This window comes from Hordeum vulgare, chromosome 7H (assembly GCF_904849725.1).
Source record: "Hordeum vulgare subsp. vulgare chromosome 7H, MorexV3_pseudomolecules_assembly, whole genome shotgun sequence".
NCBI classification, from domain to species: domain Eukaryota; kingdom Viridiplantae; phylum Streptophyta; class Magnoliopsida; order Poales; family Poaceae; genus Hordeum; species Hordeum vulgare.
The window spans coordinates 612,886,510-612,909,407 of NC_058524.1; the positions used below are offsets into that span (position 1 = coordinate 612,886,510).

Genomic DNA, 22,898 nt, shown 5'->3' on the forward strand with positions numbered 1-22,898 from the left:
TTAACTAAGGATAACTTGGCTAAAAGAAACTGGAAAGGAAATAAAAGATGTAGCTTCTGTCAAACGAATGAGTCGATTAAACACCTCTTTCTGGATTGCCCTATGGCTAAATTAGTATGGCGCTCATTACAAATTGCTTTCAACATTACCCCGCCTACTAGCATTCGCATGTTATTTGGGACGTGGCTAAACGGGGTTAATGTACTTTATGCCAAACTAATTTGGGTTGGAACTTGTGCCTTGTTGTGGGCGATATGGAACTGCAGAAATGATCTAGTTTTTAACAGATTGCATCACATTAACTTTTTGCAGGTCATCTTCAGGGTTACCGCCTTAATCCGCACGTGGTCCTTACTCACTCCTGTGGAAACCAGGGAGCCTTTGGTTACTGGGTGTGTCCGATGGGAGATGGTAGCTCAGGTTATCTTCAACCAATATGGATGGCGGCATGCTAATAGGATTGGTCCTTAGTCCAGCTTATCCGAGGGTTGTAGTCGGTTTTTCGGTGGTCTGATCGCCGTGTAACTTCTTTTTTCTTGTTTTTCTCATTACTCGGACTACTTTGTATTTTTTCTCGGACTATTCTGCGTTATTAATAAAATGGTTGTATGCATCACTTGATGCAGAGGCCGGGGCAACGCCTCCTTTTCGAAAAAATCTTTTAAAGTGTGACCCACAAAAAGAAAGTCAAGTACGACGAAAAACCTTGTAGTTGTCTTTAAAATTGTCACTATGTTTTCTCTTTCCTGCGCCACTCATTAGTATTTCCACTCTAACATCAACAAATGAGCAAGTGTATATTCTTTCAAAAAAAAGTGAGTGTATTTTAAAAACATTTTTGGTTTTCAAATAAAGAGTTCATCAATTATATATCTCTAGCATTCAGGTCCAGATAATGCAATCACCTTACCTCTCTGCCCACCCGAGAATTTATTCGTATATGTGGGGATGTAGACATGGACGACGCACCCTTTACTTGGGTCTTAATACTTGCGGCTCAACTTTGGTGCAGTCGGATATTATGAACTTGGATCTTTCACTTAGTTATTGTCATCATGCTAGATGGGGTCGATCATCACTTTTTTTTAGAAAAAGAAGAAGACCTCCGGCCTCTGCATCTGTGCGATGCATGCAGCCATTTTATTAATTATTCACAAAGACCTTACAAAGTAATACATCTGTAAGACTTAAGCCACCGTCTAGACTATGTCGCTACTTCTATACAGTTGATGAAGGGATGCTGATAGTCTGGGCCTAATACCAAACAGACCTCGCAGCCAAACCTAACATCTAAGACCTGATGCCCCAACCAAGCCACCTGCCGGGTATGGGGCACCCACCGGTCCGGCGCATACTCAGAGGTCGCCGCCGCCAACTGCCATCAATCCATCTTCAGAACTGTACTGACGCATCCACCTTACCCGGTCTAGCTGCCGTCGACGCCACCACGATGCCAGACAACGTCACCCTCCTGCCCAAGTCCATCCTCGCACATCAGACGCCTAATCACCAGGGCGCCACGCCATCGAGATTCGTCGCCTTCAATGTGCAGGATGAAGCACCGCTCCACCGAAGAAAACATCCGCTGGTCCCCCGAACCCGCGTACACCTCCAAGAATGACGCCCCCAAGGGGGAGACGACACAAGCGCGTCGCCGTCTTCTGATTTATCGATCTAGAGTTTCCCCCGGAGGTAGCAGATAGTGGTCTAGAACTTCTCCTCGGCGATGCCTTCAAGAAGGGAACGACACCGTAGAGCGTCGCTATCGCCGGCCTTGGCATCTAGCCAAGAGTAGGTTTTGACCCAGATCTATTCGGAGAACTCCATCCAGCTTCTTGTCCACGGGTCGCCGCCTTCTCTGCTGGAGACCAGATCAAAGGATCTAGCCGCCGCCGCCTGAACGGCCGAAGCACCACCACGGTGCCAAAGCAGCCCGACACTGACTGGACTGCGAGTGGGAAGACGGAGACTGCAAAGGTGACGCATTCAAGAAGGTAACGACGCATAGGCGCCGTCGTCACCCGCCACGACCGAAGTCGGATCACGGATTTCACCGACAGCCGCCCGTCCCCACTCCATGCACAGCCAGCTGGCCGACCACCTCCGACGAAGAAGAAGGCCACCACCACCAAGCCTAGGGCTGGCGCCCCAGACATCCTCGTGTTGCAGATCAAGTCCATGAGCAGTGCACCGCTGACGGCGATTGAGATCGGTAGCCATGTCATAGCCATGTCACCATCTTTGAAGACCGCTCTCTACTGCATTATCCTTTGAGCATTTCCATAGAGAGGATAACATATATGCTCATATGTTCATCATTTTTGCTAATGGTACCATGGTCTACGCCCACTTCCCTCCCACCTCCCCTGTTTTTTCCTACTTCTTGCCACTTGATCCCGCCTTGGCCTACTAGTTACATCACCATGCCATTAGCTCAGTGTATCAATTGGCATGCCATACTCGAGGTTCATGGGCAATGTTAAACACTACCCCTCCCCCAAAATAAAACACATACACATCGGCCATCCTTCTAAGTTAGGACGACCCAAGCTATTTTGTGTGCCTTGTGAGTTCTGGCACCTTGTACTCTAACCTCTACTATGGTGCCAGTGTTCACTATTAGGGAAAAGCTTAGCAGTAGTGTGGTTTTTAAGGCTATTAGTAGCATGGAGTACGGTGCTACAGCTAACGTTGATCAGTAGCGCGCTTTGGCACGCGCTACTGTTATAGCTACTTAGCAGTAGTGTTGTCCATATCAATGGTACTGGACAACACTACTGCTAAGTGGCTTAGCAGTAACGTTTTTCTTTTCAGCGCTAAAGAGCGCTACTACTATATTTTCACATATCTTTTTTTTTGCTACGTATTTACGATGTCTTTTACAGATTTTATACAGTATTCTATGATGAGCATATTGTCAGTTTATGATATGATTATCATACACATAATGGTCTCATCATACCATCCAACACAAATCATGTCGTCACATCATAATCATGATATAGCTATACAAGGTACATGGCATGTCTCATCATACATAATGTAGTCTTTCTTGAGGCACTGGTTCGTATCCCTCTCTCGCACTAGCATGAACCTAAACTAACTACTTTCTGCTTCTGCTCTGCTATCTAACCCTCTCTGGCTGTCGCTCGGAAACCGGTACACCTGGGCATGAAACTCCGGTCACTCGTCGTATACTCCTGGCGTAGCACTTCTTCGCCATCGATGATCTATGTACCTGTATCATCACATGAGTCGATAATATGCAACATATATAGTTGAGCAACAGAAAGAGACAGAATTGGCAAAAATAAAAACAACATCTCATAAGCATAAATAACAAAGTTCATAGTACCCAAAATGCCCTAACTAGAGTGTTCTTCGCTAGTTGAGGAGGACTTTGCTAAAAGATGGACAAATCGAGTACCTGAAATTTGCAGGAACGGAAATGAATCAACATTCCGGCAAATCATAGGCCCCTCGGCTTCATTCCCTGGAAAAACAATAAAAGGCCACTTGGGCACAATCGAATCACTTCAATGTTTCATATAACAGAACCACTTAAGGACATGTACATGAGCAACTACAACAGTAGATAAACATGAGCAAACACTATTGAGGAATTTACATATAACATGACCACTTCAAATTTGCATCTCCTAGTGTTTGACACTTCAAGAAAATTTACACAAATCTCATGCTGTCTCAAACTCAATTCAATAACCAAATATAGATGAATGAACCCTAGAAACCTAGAACCCTTACATATATTTAGTTAAGTACTTAAGCATATATACAAATTTGGTATAAGCTTGGCCGTGTGGTTCAAGCAATTGAGTTTGTGTTCGTCACTAAGCCAATGATGGTACTTGTACAAAGGAAATTATATTGGTCGGACCACATGCGCCAACATGACTTGTTTAAGGTGTTCCATCACACTGACCATAGTATAGGCAGCAAAATTGCTAAGCAGATGGGGAGGGAGGACCTATGGGACTCCACGTTCTACTCCTCGTCGACCCGTGCATCAGAAGATATCATTCACAAGGTATTGGAACTAGTGTCGACAACATTGGGTCTTCCTAAAGCAACAAAGGATGTCTGCAATTACATGTTTTTTCTGCTGGCCGCATGTCCCTACATGTTGCCTTACCCTGTTACCCGCCAGGGATATGTCCAGTTGTGCCATGATTCCATCAATCATCATCTGAGAGGCTTCTACGCCTATGAAATGCTCCAAGCCATATTGGACCTAATTAACCTAGTAAAACCCTACTTCCCTAACTAAAACATCTAATTAACAGCTACTAGTACCACTACTACCCTAACCTAATTAACATCTACTAGTACAACTATATATACTACTAGCAGCACCTAGTTAGTTAACCTAGTTAGTTAACCAAATTGACCTGTTAGTTAACCTAGTTAGTTAACCAAATTGACCTAGCTAGTTTACTTAGTTACTTAACCTACCTAGTTAACCTACTTAACCTAGCTAATTCCTAGGGTTCATAACTAAATTCACCTAAGTTAATTAACCTAGAGAGGAGGTGTAGGGCTTACCGAGAGGCAGTGGCGTTGAGGGTGGCTCTGGTAGCATCTACGGCGGCTTCGGTGACGACGAGGGAGGCAGGGGCGACGAGGAGCGGACGAGGGTGGCTCCGGGGCGACAAACGCTACTACTAAGATTCTGTGTATAAGCCTTTTCCTAGTAGTGATTGTCTTCTGCGAGTCCCGGGCTCACCACTATTCCCCAATTCTCAATGAACTTGTGCAAGAAATAACAGAAGTGAGAGATACTAAAAATGGTTAGATGTTCAAATCTAACCATGTTTGAAAAATTAAAGTAGATGCAAAGAAAATCAATTGTGTTCGAGTCAAAATTGGGAGACGTGAGTGCAAAGAAGAAAACTCCCAAATCATCAAATCCTAGCCCCTCGAATCACCTCGACGACACTATCGTTCCCATCCGGGGCCGCCTTTCCCCACCTTTGAGCCATCCCTGCCAGTTAGATCGTGTTATCACCACTCTCCATGCCCGCTACTCCAATCGAGAAATGGACGCGCTGCGAGACGAACGATGACAACCTGGACCTGCACCCCATACATTGCGGATGGCACACGCTTGTTCATAAGGTGATGTTGATTGTGTACTGGTTGCAATATTTCTGCCATAATCATTGTGAAGAATGTTAAAAGATAAATCAACCCTGACACCTTGCTATGTTAGAGGAAGAACAAAGAGAAATGTCTAGCATGAAGAACGTGTGGAAGCCCAACCCATACAATGAATTCTTTAATAAATTCATAAATAAAACATACTGGAAATCCGAAAGCAAATTTTTACTCTTATATTGAATTCAAATTAGACTATGTTTGGATGTATGGATTGGAGGGTATAATATTGCATTGGGCTGAATACAAATTCACCAACGAGACTGAAATGAGTTTGAATAAGTGTATGGTTGTTCACTCAATTGGCTCATGGAATCTTATAGTTATGCTTTAATTTCCAATAATGACATACTTCGGAATCGCATAGATACATGAGTGTGAAGATTATGCTTTGTTCAATGTGTAGGAAATTCTAGTGGTATCACAGTAGCTAACAAGGACAGCAATACCATTCATCCATCTCTCTCTCTCTCTCTCTCTCACACACACACACACACGTCGGAGCTGCTGTGTTAAGAGAGAAGCGAAGTCTGTGCCCTCCCGCGGCGTTGCTCCACCAGGGGCGCGGGGCTCCGGCATCCCCTGGGTTGGTGTGGCGCAGGAAAAAACCAGGGTCGAACGCATGAAGGTCATCCAGGAATCGCGCGCCTGGCCTCGTGGTTGAGCTCATGGGCCGAGCGAAGCGGTACGCTTTGCAGGCCAAGTCAATTTCAGAGCAATATAAAGTGGTGCGGCTTGGTACCCAGGAAGGAATACCCTATTTAAAGCATCTCTCCAACAGGCGTGCTTCGACCGACGTCCAAAAAACGGATTTACAGCGCGCGGTTAGCTTTTTTTAAGGCGCCGACGAGCGCCGGCTCCAACGACCGCAGCATACTTAGCGCGCGCTGCAAAATAACACCCAAAACTTATCCAACACGCTATATATAGTTCATTGTTGTCGTCACACCAACACGATAAAACATATAGATAATATAGATAATATATTACATATAGATAATAAAACTAGTCCAACACATAGATAATAAACTAGTCCAACACGATAATAAAACTATTATAGATACATAAAACTACTCCGAGTCGTCACTGTGGGTGTTGTTCGAGGTAGATAGCCATGCGTCCTCCCAACGTTCATCGTCAGAAGTGAAGATGGATGGCAAACCGTTGTTGACGGCCACACACTGCGATATAGCGAGTAACTTGCACCGACGCCTGTCCTGCCGCTCCTCGCGACGCCTTGCCTTCCTCTCCGTCCAGAAGGCGTTCTCGGCAGCGACGTCCTCCGGATGGCGCCAGCACCACTCCGCCATGGCTCACTCGTCCTCCTCGGCGACGAGCAGGCGCTGCTGCTGCTGACGATGCTCCGCACGGTCTTGCTCCGTGATCAGATGAGGGGGAGGACGAGGGCCTGCGCCTGCTCGCACGTGTAGACGTCGTAGAAGTTCATCTGCACGCGAGGCCTTCCTAGTCGCCACGCCGCCACGTCGTACGCGCGGGCGGCCTCATGCACGGTCTCGAACGTGCCGAGGCCGACGCGGACGTCGCCGGACCGGTTCTCGGCGAAGTAGGTGTCGGAGGGGCGCTTGCGGACGCCGCGGTAGCCCGAGGATGCACGGCGGCGCGGCGGCATGGTGGCAGAGGGAGCGGCGAGGGAGTGGTAGAGGAAGAGGCAGAGGAAGCGACGAGGAAGAGGCGCGTGGCTATGAGCAGCCGCGTGGCGGGCGCGGTATTTTATAGCACGCTGAAAGCGGTGCGCCAAATCTGACGCGCGGTCACCCGCTTTCTCCCGCGCGCGCAGTAGTTTACCGCGCGTTTTTTTTGATTCGTCCACTGAGCGACTTTGTCCCGCGCGCGCGTTTTTTGCCACCATTGTTGGAGATGCTTTGAACACGCTTTGCGTAAACTACCGGCGCTTCGCACAGAAGATCGACCGAGCGGCAAGCGCTATGAGTCGGCCCAGTTTTACATGGACAGTGCACGTACAACCGCAACTAGCCAGCCGGTTTTGGAACCTTCTAGAAATTTTCCTGCATCTGTTTCTTCTACTTCAGTTTTTTTCGTTTTTCTCTTTCTCCTTTTGTTTCTATTTCTTCTTTCTTTTTTATTTTGTTCCTCTTTTAGCCTTTTTTTCCTTTTACTTTTTAAGGTTATTTATCATTTTTCAAATAATTTCATGCTTAAAAATTGTTCTTAACATTGGAAAAATGTACTTGCTTTTAAAAAAATCAAATATATTTTCTTTTTCGAAAAGTATTCATAACTTCAAAAAAGTTCCAGTTTTTCATAACTTCTTAAAATTGTTTGCATTATTTCAAAAAATTCCCTAGTTAAAAAATTGTTCGGTACACAAGTTTAATAAATAAATACATATAATACACAAGTTTAAAATTCGTTCCGTTTGATAATATTATTCCTAACTTAATTAAAATGTCCGAATTTGAAACATTGTTTGCAATTTCTTAAGTAATGTTCAGTTTATGCCGTAAAATTTAGTACTTTATAGTTCGCGCTGCACATTATGTATATACAATATTCAATAGGTGGACTCATGGTCAAGCAGGAACTCTGTAGTTTGGATTTCTCGTTGAAGGCTTCAATAGTACTTGGACTGGCCCATTCACGCATGGTAATAAATGGAAAAAGAAGACAAAAATGGAGCGGGACGGGATTCAAACCTTGGTCGCCTTGTTTGTAGCAAGCGCAGCTAACCACTAGGATTTGCCTTAGATTCGTGACAGAGTAGCCGAGCGTTTCTTTTCCCTTTTTTCATGTTTTCTTTTTCGTATATTTCTTTCCTTTTTAAAATTCTTTTCTGCATTTAGTTTCTTTTTTTATTTACTTTCTTCATTTTCTTTATTTTTTCGTTTTCTTTGTTCTTTGGTTATTATTTACATTTTTGCATATGTCAATAACATTTTTGCTGCGTTCATCGTCGCGGGCGGCTCGGGCCGGCACGCAGGAGAGCGTGACCGTAGGCAGCGTCCACGTACGCCTGAGCGATCGTGTGCCGCAAGGTACACGCGAGTCGGGCATTCTCGGGCCTAGGCCCGCGTGTGAGGCCACGGCCCCGCAAGGAGAAGGCCCGCGTGGTACAGGGTGCGGCAGTAGGGCTTCGACGTTATCCCCACCCGCACCTGCAGTGTCGCCCATTCCCGATCTCTCCTCCCTCCTCGGCCACTTTTGGGGGAAAACTAGGGTTTCGTCACCTAGGGTTTCACCCTCGTTCGGCTGGTGGGAGGGGAAGGTGGGTGGAGACAGCAGATCGTTCGCTGAGGTGACAGCATCACCACCGCGGCATCCACCCATGGCCGGCCGAGAGATGGGAGGTCGCGGGTTCCGCGGAGATGGAGGTGGCGAGGGTCGTTCGGGCGCGGCGGAGGTGGTGGTCGGATCGGGCCTGGAGGAGGTCGCGGCCTTGGCGGAGGCGGAGGCGGTCGTAACATGGTGTGGATGCGCGAAGCCTAGGATGGCGGACAAATCTCCTCCAACGTGGATCCGCGCCACGGCGGTTCTGACAAGAGTAGATGGGAGGCGGCCATGGAGGTGCAAGGAGGAACCCGCGGGGAGAAGTGGGGCGACAACAGCACCCAGGTTGCCGCAGGCGGATCTGCGGGAGGGCGCCTTCAAGAGACGCGTCCGCAACAACACCCTGCTGATCGTCGACATCCCACCCCCGGCAAGAGGAACGCCTCTCGACTAGTGGGGGGCGCCGAGGTTTGCGTTACTTGCAGAGATCCTGGACACCTACCTGCTTATTGTCCGCGTGCTGTTTGTGGTAGATGTGGGATTCATGGGCATTTGGCTCCGGTTTGCAATACTGTTCTTCCTTGGGAATGTGTAGCACCCATGTGTGGGTTCCAGGCAGAGGGAAAAGGCTTTTTCTATGTCCATGATTATAGTACTCCTAGCCAAACTACTGATAGGAACAGATTTATTGTGATATCTGTGGTAGAAGGTCATGCATCTGGTAGACAGCTGGAGGAATTCTTTAATTCTTACATCAATACTAACTGGAGGTGCTCGGCCAGATCTATTGGCCCTAATACCTTTGTTATGAGGTTCCCATCTCCTAGGGATGTGGATAAAGCCTGCTTTGCTGAAAGTATGAATGCTAAGAGTTGTGGTGCTGTTATTAATTTGAGAAAATGGTCTGAATCTGTGGGGGCCAAAGGGGTGCTGAATGTTGCTTGGGTTAATGTGAGTAATATTCCTCTGGATAAGAGACATGAGAAGAACATTGCTTATGTGGGATCTCTTGTGGGAGTAACCCTGGAGATTGATAAAGCTACTATTAATAGACCTGAATCTGTTAGAATCAAGTTGGGCTGTAGAGATGCTGAGGATATCCCTGCTTCAGCAGAAGGGGTGTTGGGGGACACTTTTATGATTTCTTTTATTCTGTTGATAAAATCCTGATTAAAAATCCTCCAAAGGAAAGAATTGGAATACAACATGAAAATGAGGAGGGTAATGCTGCTAAAAAAGCTAGATTCAATACTGAGACCCCTGGGGAAAAAATATTGCATCATCATCTAATATGGGGGAGTCTTCGGCTCCCCTGGGAACAACTGGTGGATATTATGGAAAAAATGTGGTGATGAAACCTGTGGAAGAATGTATGGAAGAGGAAAAAAACATAATGAGAGTGAGGACGTGTTGTCTGAAGAAGAGAGTGATGAAATGGGAAATGAGCTACTTATTGATACTATGGTGAAAGAGGCTGAGAAAAATCAGAGGGATGATGAAGGGGGAGATGAAAGGGGAAATGTGGATTCTAGAAGGGTATTCTATGATGAAATTACTGTGAATTCTCTGCAGATTGTGCCAAGCTCTATATCTTTTCCTAGCAAAAAATTCTTATCTTATCTTGATGCATGTGTGGGGGAACCTGTGGTGACTGAGATGGATCCTACTGACATCTATGATGATCAAAAAAATCAATCCTATCTGGTGCAATCCCCTGATAACTCTAGTGAGCAAGTGGAAGTGATCCCTACTCCCCCTGTGAGGGAGGAAATACAAACCAGATATAGCAAGAGGAATGTAGGAGGCAATATGGAACATATGGGACTCAGAGCTGAGAGACTGGCACAAAAAAGAGACCTGCAAGGTAATAGCATATCTCATGTGAATTCTTTTGAAGTTTTATCAAATCTTGAGATTATATCTGCTGCTGTTAAAATGGGTGTTAATATTCCTGATGATGATTTTGATTCCATAGATATCATTAGAGAACTTGAGATATCTAGAGCTAACATTGCTAAAAAAGTTGATGAAAACAATATTCAACAGGATGTGGTTTTGTTGCTTACTAATGCTGCTGGGGAAACATCTCTAGTAGATACTCAGTGGGGAGGGGATGAGGATTTAGATATTGATGACTTTACTGTGGTTAGATCCAGGAAAAAAGAGAGGAAAAAAGTTAATGTTACTATATCTAAACCTATGACTAGAAGTCAAAAACAGAAAATGGGAGATGGTGCAGGTAAGGCTATGGATCCTGGCAAACCTAGCACCAAAAAACATAATACCAGAAATAGAAAAAATGATTAGTGGCTTTTGGAATTGTAGAGGGATTGGTAAAAGAGGCATGGGGACATATATCTCTGACTTGGTCAGGGATTTTAAGCTTGAATTTATTGGGATTCAGGAAACTATGAAGAAGGATTTTTCACCTAAATTCTTGAGAAAGATTGATCCTGGAGAAATTTTTAGTTGGAGGTGGATCCCTTCGAAAGGAAAGTCAGGTGGGATATCAGGAGGCTTTAGAAACAATGTTTTTGATCTTGTGAATTGTGTGGAGGGCAAATACCTTATGAATTTCGAATTATGGAACAAGATTCTTAAGATGAAATGCTGTATTATGGTGGTGTATGGATCAGCTCATGAAGAATTTAAAACTGATTTTCTGACAGAGTTGGCGGCTACGTGTAGTCACATTACCTATCCTTACATTGTGGGAGGAGATTTTAATATTCTTAGATTTGTGGGGGAGAAAAATAAGAAAGTGAAATTAGGACACTCTTCAGATCTTTTTAATTCCATTATTAATGCTCTTTCCTTGCGAGAGGTGGATATGGCTGGTGGCATGTTTACTTGGTCTAATAATCAACATAATCCCACATTGGAGAAACTGGACAGAGTATTCATGTCCAAATCCTGGGAACATCTGTTTCCTTTCACTTTTGTTAGGAAGATTGTTAGAGAGATGTCGGATCACTGTCCCCTGATCCTTAATACTGATGATAATGTTCCCATTAATTTTGGTAAGAGGGAGTTTAGATTTGACCTGAACTGGTTAAACAAACCTGATTTTCATACAGTGGTTGCTAAAATCTGGATGCAGCCTGTCTATTCTGATAATCCTATTGACATTTTGAATATCAAATTAAAGAGATTCAAGAAGTATTTTAAAGGGTGGGCTTCAAGTAATTTTGGTCATGCGAGGAAAAGAAGGAAGTGGCTTAGAGAGGAATTAGGTCGTATTGAGGAGTTGCAAGAAAATGGTGTTTTGAATCGTGAGCTATATTGCAAGAAAGTGGAAATGCAGGTTGAGTTAAATGGTTTGCTACTGGAAGAGGAGGTAGCTTGGATGCAGAAATCACATGACAGCTGGTTGCTAAAAGGGGATAGTAATACTAAGTATTTTCATAGGATTGTGAATGGAAGGAGGAGAATAAACACTATTGTGTCTCTTAGCTGTGGAAATATGATTATAGAAGGAAACAAGAACATGCTTAAACATGCTACTGATTTTTATAAAGAACTCTTTGGTCCTGCCCCTGGGAACTTGTGCAATATTTATGAAGATATGTGGTGTGATAAAGAGAAATTGGGTGATGTTGAAAACTTTCTCTTAATTAGACCCTTTTCTGATACAAAAGTGAAAAATGCTCTGTTTTCTATGAAACATAACAAAGCCCCCGGGCCTGATAATATACCTATAGAATTCTTTCAATCTTGCTGGTACATTGTTAAGGGTGATGTGATGCCCCTTTTTCATTGGTTCCATGAAAATAAGCTTGATGTGGAGAGACTCAATTATGGTATAATAACGCTGTTACCTAAAGTTGTTGGAGCTGATAAAATGCAGCAGTTCAGACCCATCTGCTTACTTAGATGTATCTACAAGCTGATTACTAAGGTGTTAACTATTAGATTAGAACCCCATGTGGACATCTTGTTTAGTCGACACCAGAATGCCTTTATTAAAAATAGAGATATTATGGACGGGATCATGTCATTACATGAGATCCTACATCATACTTATGCTCAGAAAAAAATAGGGATTGTCCTTAAACTTGATTTTGAGAAAGCATATGATAAAGTCAACTCGGACTTCTTATTGGAATGCCATACTAAAAGAAATTTTAACCCACGCTGGATTGAATGGATTAGAAGAATTCTGGTGGGTGGTACTGTCAGTGTGAAACTAAATGATGAGGTGGGAGAATATTTCCAAAGTGCCAAGGGAGTGAGACAGGGGGATCCTTTATCACCTTTCCTTTTTAATCTTGCTGCTGACTGCCTTACTAAGATGGTCTTGAAAGCACAAGATAATGGCCTATTTACTGGGCTAGCAGCAGACTTGGTTGAAAATGGAGTGGCTATCCTCCAGTATGCAGATGATACTATCTTGTGTTTTGAAGACAATATTAAGAATGCCTTGAATATTAAACTGCTGCTTTATCTTTTTGAGATCATGTCTGGTCTGAAGATTAATTTTGTGAAAAGTGAGATTTTCTCGGTTGGTGCTGATGATGATATTATGAGAAAATATGCTGATATGTTCAACTGTGAGATTGGGACCTTTCCTATTAAATACTTAGGTATGCCGGTCAGTTATGCTGGGCTTAAATGCAGTGACTGGTTTTTTGTTGATGACAAGTTCATCAGTCATGGGGAATCCTGGATCAGTGAGTCTTTATCTAGTGGGGGTAGACTTATTAAGGTTAATGTGGTACTGTCTCACATCCCCTCGTACTATATGTCCATGGCGTTGCTTAAGAAATCAACGCTGGAAAAATGGGACAAGCCGAGAAGAAAATTCTTCTGGTATCGCAAAGGAAGAAGAGGTTATAATATGGTGAAATGGTCACGTGTTTGTAGATCTAAAACAAAAGGGGGCCTGGGGGTTAAAGATCTGAGGAAACAGAATATTAGCCTGTTAACCAAATGGTGGTGGAAATTGGAAAAGAAGGAAGGTTTATGGCAAGATATTGTGAAAGCTAAGTACCTCCAAAGGACATCTGTAGCTAAAGTTAAACAGAAAGTTTCTGATTCTCCTTGTTGGAAAAATATTATGAAAGTTAAAGAATACTATATGGCTGGTAGAGGGGTGGTGCTTAAGAAAGGTAACATTGCTAGTCTCTGGCTAGATGATCTGGGTGAGAATTTTCTGTTGAAAGATAAATATCCTGATCTCTTTGAAATTTGTTTAGATAAAGATTGTACTGTGGATAAATTGGAAAGTATGAATCATCTTACCTCCTTTAGGAGGAGGTTATCTCCAGCTATGCTTCAAAATTGGGAAAATATGAAGCAATTGGTGTTAGACAAAATTTGTGCAGATCAAAATGATGAGGTTTACTGGAAGTTGGATAACTCCGGAGTTTATTCCACTAAGTCTATGTACAGATGGCTGGAGAGAAACCTTGCAGGAGCTCATTATAAGTGGATTTGGGGGGCTAAAATTCCTCTGAAAATACAAATTTTCCTGTGGCAACTGTTTTAAAATTCTATTCTTACTAGAGATAATATGAAAAAAAGACAGTGGCAGGGAGATATAAAATGTTCTTTTTGTAGTGAACTTGAATCGGCACAGCACCTTTTCTTCGGATGCTCTGTGGCCAAGATTGTATGGAGAACAATAGGTGTTGTTATTGGTACTAGTTATGTTCCGAGAACAATCTGGCAGGTCTTTTCGTGGTTATATGCTTTTTTGCCAGGCCTTTATGAAATATACACTGTTGGCTTAGCTGCAATTTGTTGGTCCATTTGGTTGGCCCGGAATAGGGCTACCTTTGAGAAGAAATTTATCAATACTCCTTTTGAAATTACTTTCACAACAAGTGCATTTTTGGATTACTGGGCAGGTATGCAGAAACCAGAGATGGCAGATAATGTCAAGAAGGGGGCCCAAATGCTGAAGAGAAGTGCAGCTCAAATGCTACATCTGTGCGAACCGCCGATGGCAGAAGCAACCGAGCGGGCTGAGGGTGAAGGAATCTGGGATGAATGGTGATGTTGTTTTACGATGATGGCGATCTGTTGTCCGTGGTGGTGCGCGAGTTTCTTTTGATCTGCTGGGAGTAAAACTTGTTTTTAGTTTGGTATTTTGTGCTCTTTTTGGTGAGCCTGGCCTGATGATAGGTGTGGTGGTAATGATACTTATATCTCCTGTAGTGTGGTTTTGGGTGATATCAGGTTTTTGCCCCGCAATTCATGTTCCTGATGACAGGCATGAATGGCGGGTTTCCTGATATTGCTCTGAACTCGTTTTTTTCCCTTTCCCTCTCTTTTTCTGGTCCTAAGACATTGTATTTTCGTTATGAAAGTAATGGAAAGGGGAGAAAGCTCGGTTCAAAAAAAAAATCTAACATTTTTCCGATACAAATTGAACTCTTTTGTAATACATAGTCAATAGTTTTTTCTATATGCATTTTTCAAATGCTTGATTAACATCTTTTAACTACAATAATAACATATAAATACATGGTCAACCTTTTCTAAAAAATAACAATTTTTAAAAATGCTTTATTAAGAGTTTTGAAGTAAAAAGATTAAACTTTTTATGAATACACTGTCAACGTTTTTTCTATACACATTTCACATTTTTTAAATGTTTGATTAACATTTTTCAAACACTTGTTCAACATTTTTCTAAATGCTTGACTAACATATATATATATATATATATATATGATAAACCAATTATCATTTTTTATAGATGGTCAACGTTTTTCTATACACATATACCATTTTCCAAATGCTTCACTAACATTTTTCAAACACTTGTTCAATATTTTTTCAAATGCTTGATTAACATTTTGATATATTTGATAATAAAATCATCATTTTTCCAATACATTCAACATTTACTTCAAAACTAAATAGCCGTTTAGAGTGTTTTTAAAGTGTTTTTTCATTCAACATTAACATTTTTTACATTCAACATTTTTTCTGAATGGTTGATTTACATTTTTTAATACTAGTTCAAATTTTTATAAAAGGTTTTTAGAGTTTTATATGTAATATACATATTTAGACTATTTTAAAATTTAAACAAGAGTACAAAGACAGAAAAAAGAGGTTGTAGACTGTTGCATGCGTGGGCTGGCCCATCTTTGTTGCCCCTTCTGTGAATCCAAAGGTGGACTAGTTGAAGGCGATAAATAGGGGCTCCCGGCGGCAAGTAGTGTTTGGAATTGAGCCAAGTTTCCAAACAACTTTTGGCGAATTATTTTGGAGGCTAGTGAGTACCAATTCACGTTTCATGGTTGAATACATCCGTCCAATCGCAATCTATTTTCGTTTTCATTTCATTTATAAGCCGAGACAGACATGTGTAGAATATAGCCGTTGGGATATATTGCCGATAGGATATAAACGTTTGAAAATATAGACGTTGGATAATAACGGCTAGGAAAATAGCCGTTTCGATACAAACGCTAAGCATAAAGTTGTCCAATTTTAAATGCACGTTTTAATGCCTTGATTGGCCTGCCTCTATATATACATGTCTGTGAATCAAAAATAGAAATCTGATACACTCCCAAATCATCAAATCCTCGCCATCCCATCTCACTGTGTGGTCGTTCCCCTTGCAGCCACCCACCGCTACCCTAGCTACCATCGCTGCCCTTTCCCACCTCACGAATCGTCTCACCGGCCGCCATTCACCTTCTCCTAGATACCATCAATGGCCGCACCACAAAGCACACGGGCGATGACGGCGTCAGCCTGCATCCCGGAGACTGTGCACGGCACACACATGTACAAAATTCACAACTACGGCGTGTACAGGGGCTTCGGTGTCGGAAGGTGCATCAAGTCCACCACGTTCACCGTTGGTGGCCATGAATGGTGCATCCGCTTCTACCCCGACGGTTACAACGAGGGCAGCAAGGACTATATTTCAGTTTTCCTCGAGCTCAAGACCAAGAACATTGTGGTGAGGGCGATGTATGATCTGAGGCTGGTCTGCCAAGCCATCCAGCCGCCTCTGATGCCTTTTAACTCGGCCAACATCCGCGACGTACCTCCTGTGGTGTTCGACACTCGCAACGAGAAACTCGGGGCATGGGGTTGTGTCGCATTCAAGAAGAAGTGTGAGCTCCTAGGGTCGTCATACATTCTGGACGACTCGATCATCGTCGCGTGCAAACTTACTGTTATCACATTGAAGGATGCCGTGGAGGTGGATACTGGACTGATCGGTGACATCCAGGTACCTCCATCTGAATTGGTTACTAATCTTACTAAATTGTTGGGAGCTCCAGAGGGAGCTGATGTGTATTTCAAGATCCAAGAGCAGGTTTTCCCGGCTCACAAGATCGTCCTTGGGATGCGGTCGCCCGTCTTCTGGGCGCAGTTCTATGGACCGATGAGGAAAGAGCATAGGGGCATCACAACCATTCCAGATATGCAGCCCGCTGTCTTTAGAGGACTGCTCCAATTCATCTACACAGACTCACTACCACCAATGAACGACCTCGATTCTGGTGAGTGCGAAGAAATGCTTAGGCATTTACTTGTGGCTGCAGATACGTATTCCATTGAAAGGATGAAGTCAATGTGCGAGAGGAAACTTTGCCAAAGGTTTGATCAGGAGACCGTGGCGACCACATTAGCTCTGGCTGACCAGAACAATTGCAACATGCTCAAAGATGCTTGCATTGAATTTATCAACTCCCTAAGTACAATGGATGGTGTGTTGGCAAGTAAAGGGTACAAACACCTGAAAAGAGCATGCCCTACTATCTTTGCTGATATGTGGGAAAAGGCAACCAAGACTCGGAAAATTTAAATGCTCATTACAGATAAATCCCGAGAAGTTACTTTAGTTAACACCATAGCAACCTGAGATTTAGTTTGTCATTTTTTTCTTGAAAAGGGTTAAGTTCTGCCTATGTTATATCAGCAATATCGTGTAAGATGATTTTCATTGTTCATGATCACATTTACTGTTTCGAAGTTTCCCTTTATGTGCTCATTCTTTTCTCGATGTAGTGAGTGATTGGCTACCATGACCATGTCTGTTGTGGAATGTGATGAATAATTGGAAAACAGAAACTTCAAGAAATTAATGAATCGATGCAGATTTTTTTATATTAGGGAGTAGCTAATTTATACACTATGTTCTTACTTACTAATGTGTGTTTCACAATACTAATACTTCTATTTTTTTTATGTTTTCTTCGCTTTTCCTTCCCTTGTCTTGTTTTCTAACATTATGTTCTTACTTACTAATGCGTGTTTGACAATACCAATACTCTGTTCTTACTTACTAACGTGTGCTTGAAGATATCAATACTTCTAATTTTGGCATGTTTTCTTCACTTTTGTCATGAATTCTGCCTATCAATTGGCATGCCATGCTCAAGGTTCATGGACGATGGTACAACCTAACACCCCTCCCCCCCCCCTCCTAAAAAACATAACACCTTGTACTCTAGTCTCTAGCATCTACTATATTGACATGCCAATGTCGTCTTCTACCACCCCGGGACATAACTGTTCACCAATTCTCAATGGATGTGTGGAAGAATGGCAGAAGTGTGAGGAACTTAAAATGGTTAGATGTTTAAATCTTTTTTTTTTAGAAAAGGAGGCTTAGCCCCGGCCTCTGCATCGAAAGATGCATACGGCCATATATTAATAATAAGCTCAAGTCTTAACCGAGTACAACTGGTTCCAAAAAACTGAAATAAAAGTGAATCTAACCATGTTAAAACAAATGAAGTTGATGTAAAGAAAATCAATTGAACTAGAGTCAAAATTGGTAAACGTAGGTGCAAAGAAAAAATATCCTAAATGGTCAATTCTTGCCACTCGGGTCGCCTGAAGGACACTATCGTTGCCATCTTGTGATGTCCTTCCCCACCTTCGGGTCATCCAGCTGGCACCCGTGTTTCCCTTTCCCTTCCTGTCCGATCGTGTTCTCGCCATTCTCCATGCCCGCTACTCCAATCGAGAAATGTCCATGCCGCGGAGACAAAAGATGATGACCTCAACCTAAACCTCATAGATTGCGGATGGCACACACATGTTCATAAGGTGATATTGATTGTGTACTGGTTGCAATATTTCTGCCGTCGTCATTGTTAAGAATGTTCTAAAGATAAATCAACCCTCTCACCTTGTTATGTTGGAGAAATAACAAAGAGAAATGTCTGGATGACAAATGTATGGAAGCATATTGGAAATCCCAATGCAAATTTCTATTCTTAAAACACAAACTTAATCTATTCGATTCACTTTAGACTATATATATGTTTGGATGTATGAACTGGAGGGTACAATTTTGCATGGGCCGGAATACCAATTCTCCAACGAAACTAAAGTGGGTTTGAATACGGATTATATTGTTTGGTTGTTCACTCAATTGGCTCATGGAATCTTATAGTTATTCTTTAATTTCAAATCCTGTTTGGATGACAAACTTTGGAGTTGCATAGATACATGAGTATGAAGATTATGCTTTGCTCCACACGTATCGGAACAAAATATGCACAATTTGTGACTCTATTCGCATGTTTATACATAGCAGTCAAACACATTCAGATGATTCAAGAAACGCACCAAGACAACATAGATGTTCACAGAAGGGCAGCAATTTTTTTTTTCTAGGACAATATAGCAGCAAGCACATCAGCAGCCATCAATAGAAGCACTAGCAGCAGAAAATTACTCTCTGAATAAAATTCAGAAGCAACAACATTCAGCAGGCTTACAGATTTAGTGGGTACAAAATTCAGGATCATAGTAGAAAATTCAGTACCACCCAGTTCCCACCAACAGCTCCTCTTCTTGTCCATGACATAGAATTCTACTCGTATCACGGACAGAATAATCCATCTGATCACAGTAGCCATGGCCCATGGCAGCCTCGTCCGGTCGCCCCCTCCCTTCACTCTCGCCTGCCACAAAATCCCATGCCTCCCCAGTTCCAAACCTCCTCCCCTGCCTCATCCCCTTCGCCCCCTGGTCGGGTCGCCCGCCGGAGCGGCTGTGCAAGGCGGAGGGGAGTGAAGTCCTGGGCCCTCCCACGGCGTTGCTCCACCAGGGGCGATGGGCTGCGGTAACCCATGGGTGGGTCAGGTGTGGTGATCCTGGGAGGTGCAGGCGACCGGAGTCGATCGCTACGCAGAGGGAAGTGCCAGGGAGGCAGAGGACGGCCGCCGTCGATTGGGGCCTTCAAGTTCGAGGTACTATCTGCTCGAAGAGGCGCCTTGAGAGGACATGTTCGTGGCTGCCGACAGTACTGCAGATCTCGGAGCCGCGGATCCAGATGAGAGTGGGATGTCGCGCGCATGGAGGACTGTGGTCACCGTCATCGAGCCCCAGGGTCGCCGTTATCGAGCCCCAGGGTCGCCGGCCTTCTCCTCCCGATGCCCCGCCTCTCCCCTTCTTCTTTTCGAGACCAAGTTAAGGCCTCCTTTGTTCATACTACTTCATAGGCTACGAATGCAATAGGAATAAAAAAATCATACTCCCTTCGTTTAAAAATAACTGTCTCAACTTTATACTAATACTAGTATAAAATTGTATTCCCTCCGTTCTTAAATATATAAGTCTTTTAAGCGATTTCACTAAGAGACTACATATAAAGCAAAATGAATGAATCTACATTCTAAAATATGTCTATATACATCCGTATGTAGTCTTCTAGTGAAATCTCTAAAAAGACTTATATTATGGAACGGAGGGAGTATTAAGGTTAAGACACTTATTTTGGAACGGAGGAAATAAAAAATAAGATGACATGTATCTCGATTTTGTTGGGCCAGAACAACAACAATGGGCTGCACAAATTCACCTAGACGACAAATATGCACACTACAAAGTCCCCTTCTCTTGTGATGAACTTTAAGGACAGCTTCAACCAATAAGTAAGCAGCGGAATAACACAAACAATATGCACATGTGACACAGGATTTAACGTGGAAAAACCTCCAATTTCACATAATTGCTAGATGGCAACTCAAGTTGAGACCTTAGCTCAACATTTTATTTAAAATGGATGCTTCACAAGAAATAGAGTTAGTAGCACAAGCATCATCATTAACAACAAGAGGAGAAGGCAACTTGGCAAGCTCTTTAGCATAAGAAGCTTCAAGTTCGGCATGAGACTCGGTGAATTTGATGAGCGAACTCTTAATAGCCCTTGAGCCATTTTTGAGGTGCTCATAGTCCTCAAGGAGTTTAGCATGAGCAACTTCAAGCTTATCATTTTTAGTTCTAAAATCATTGGCCACCTTGAGGGCTCTATCATGGGGATTCCTTTTATCTAGATAATTCTAGAGCATGTGTCACCAAATCTGCCCTCATTTTCTTCATGCATAACAAGCATGATGTCCTCTTCTACTGCAGTAACTCGATTTCCCTCTGTGTCACTATCACAGACAGCTTGCTTTTGATCTTCCTTCTTCTTTTTCTTTTTGTCTTTCTTTCACTTGTCGCATTGCCACTTAATGTGGCCCTTCTCACGGCAGTGATAGCACTCATAATTAGCATACTTGCCTCTTGATTTGCTCCTACCTCTTTCTACCCCTTTACCTGAACCTCTGCTCTTGCTTCTCCCCCTGGACTGGGTGACCAACACCTCTGAATGTGAGGAAGAACTAGCTTCAGCCACCTTTCTGGATTCTTCATTTAGTACCCTGGTTTTCACAAGATTCCAAATGACAACTCCATTAGGTGCTGGATTGCAATCCATGACCTTAAAGGTCTCCCAGCTGTCCGGTAATGATCCTAGTAGCAGCAAGGCTCTTAATTCATCTTCAAATGTTATTTCCATTGAAGAAAGCTGATTTATAATGACTTGGAATGTATTCACATGATCTGCAATTAGAGTGCCCTCTTTGTACCTCAAACACATCAATTTTTTGATCAAGAACATCTTGTATGTACCTTCTTTTCGGGCAAACAACTTTTCCATTTTCTTCCATAAGGTGTGTGCATGTGTCTCATCAATGATATTGTTCAAAACATTGTCATCAACCCATTGTCGAATAAACCCACAAGCTTGACGATCAAGTACCTTCCAGTGACCTTCCTCAATGCCCTCCGGCGTCTCACTGGAGAACACTGGTTTCCAGTATTCTTTCACATCTAACAAGTCCTCCATCTTGCCCTTCCATACTAGGTAATTTGTACCATTCAAAGATATCATCCTCATGCTATCCAATTCCATCTTTCACCACAAGAAATTCAACAATTTGCACAAACAAACCTGGCTCTGATGCCACTTTGTTGGGGCAGAACAACAACAATGAGCTGCACAAATTCACCTACACGACAAATATACACACTACATTGTCCCCTTCTCTTGTGATGAACTTTGAGAAGAGCTTCAACCAACAAGTAAGCAGCGGAATAACACAAACAATATGCACATGTGACACCGGATTTAACGTGGAAAAACCTCCTCAAGTTAAGGAGTAAAAAAACCACGGTTGTGGACCGACCGGTCCACACAACTTCACTATGAGAATGATGAGTACAAAGTCTTCTTTAGAGCCTCTAAAGATATTTACAACACACTCTCCACATTGTCAATCGGCAACAGCAACAACAACCACAAGAGGAAAGAAATCAGCAAAGCAGAGTACACACAACTTCTGTCCCCTTTAGTATTTTGCAAAATTCTAAAATGAAAGGTACTCCAATCTTTTAGTTAGTAGAAACTCAAAAGAGAAAATACATTTTGTTCACAGTAATATAAGAAATGAAAACAATTTATCCGACATGCACACACAAATATTAAATATAGGACCTGCGGTGAACGATTTGAATCTTTTAAGACCTAATGATTGACACACTTAAAATACTTTTAGGACCTGAGTGTATTTTACTCTATAATTAATAGAGCACCAAGGAGTTACAATGTGAAGAAGGGCCTCCTGATGGTTGTATTTAGCAGTGATCATCAAATGAAGTATACTACGAATCTGCATAAAATTTGCACGTGAATCTGCAACATGCCGTGATTTAGAGAGGGTCATATGCTGCAAAGCCTGAATAGTAATATTCATGTGGAAGGATCATATGTTGATCCTTCCATATGCCGTGATTTGGAAAGTGACATATGTTGCAAAGCCTTCGATGGCCTTGGTTTGAATGGAAAGAGCCTTTCAAGTTATGGGTTGGTATGGGAAACCTATGTAATGAGCATGATCTTGACTTCTTCTATGCACCGGCCATCATCACAGTTGGAGATGGAGCAAGAACCCCTTTTTGGAAGGCTCCTTGGATTAATTACAGAGAGCTAAAGGAGATAGCCCCACTAATTTTTGCGGCTTCAACCCGCAAGACTAGAAGGTTAGAGAAGCGTTGAAGAATAATGCTTGGTTGGCTAAGGTAAAACTTTTCGCGAATTTCACTTTGCAACATATGCGTTAATTCGTGGCCCTCTGGACGTCCATCCAAGGCTTCACTTTGACAACCATGCCGAGGATGACATTGTTTGGAAGGACTTAGCCAGCGGACACTACACTGCG

The 22,898-nt window shown here is 42.8% G+C and overlaps 1 protein-coding gene across 1 annotated transcript; it reads left to right on the forward strand.

Moving 5' to 3' along the window:
* Window positions 1–15,924: 15,924 nt before the first annotated feature.
* Window positions 15,925–17,381, forward strand: LOC123410795 (BTB/POZ and MATH domain-containing protein 2-like). Its single transcript, XM_045103735.1, has one exon. It carries the CDS (start codon window positions 16,097–16,099, stop codon window positions 17,201–17,203), a length of 1,107 nt encoding a protein of 368 aa, XP_044959670.1. The 5' UTR covers window positions 15,925–16,096; the 3' UTR covers window positions 17,204–17,381.
* The last annotated feature ends 5,517 nt before the right edge of the window (window positions 17,382–22,898 follow it).

Excerpts from the sequence above, each read along its gene's own strand:
- LOC123410795 (XM_045103735.1), top strand. The coding sequence starts at position 16,097 with ATGGCCGCACCACAAAGCACACGGGCGATGACGGCGTCAGCCTGCATC.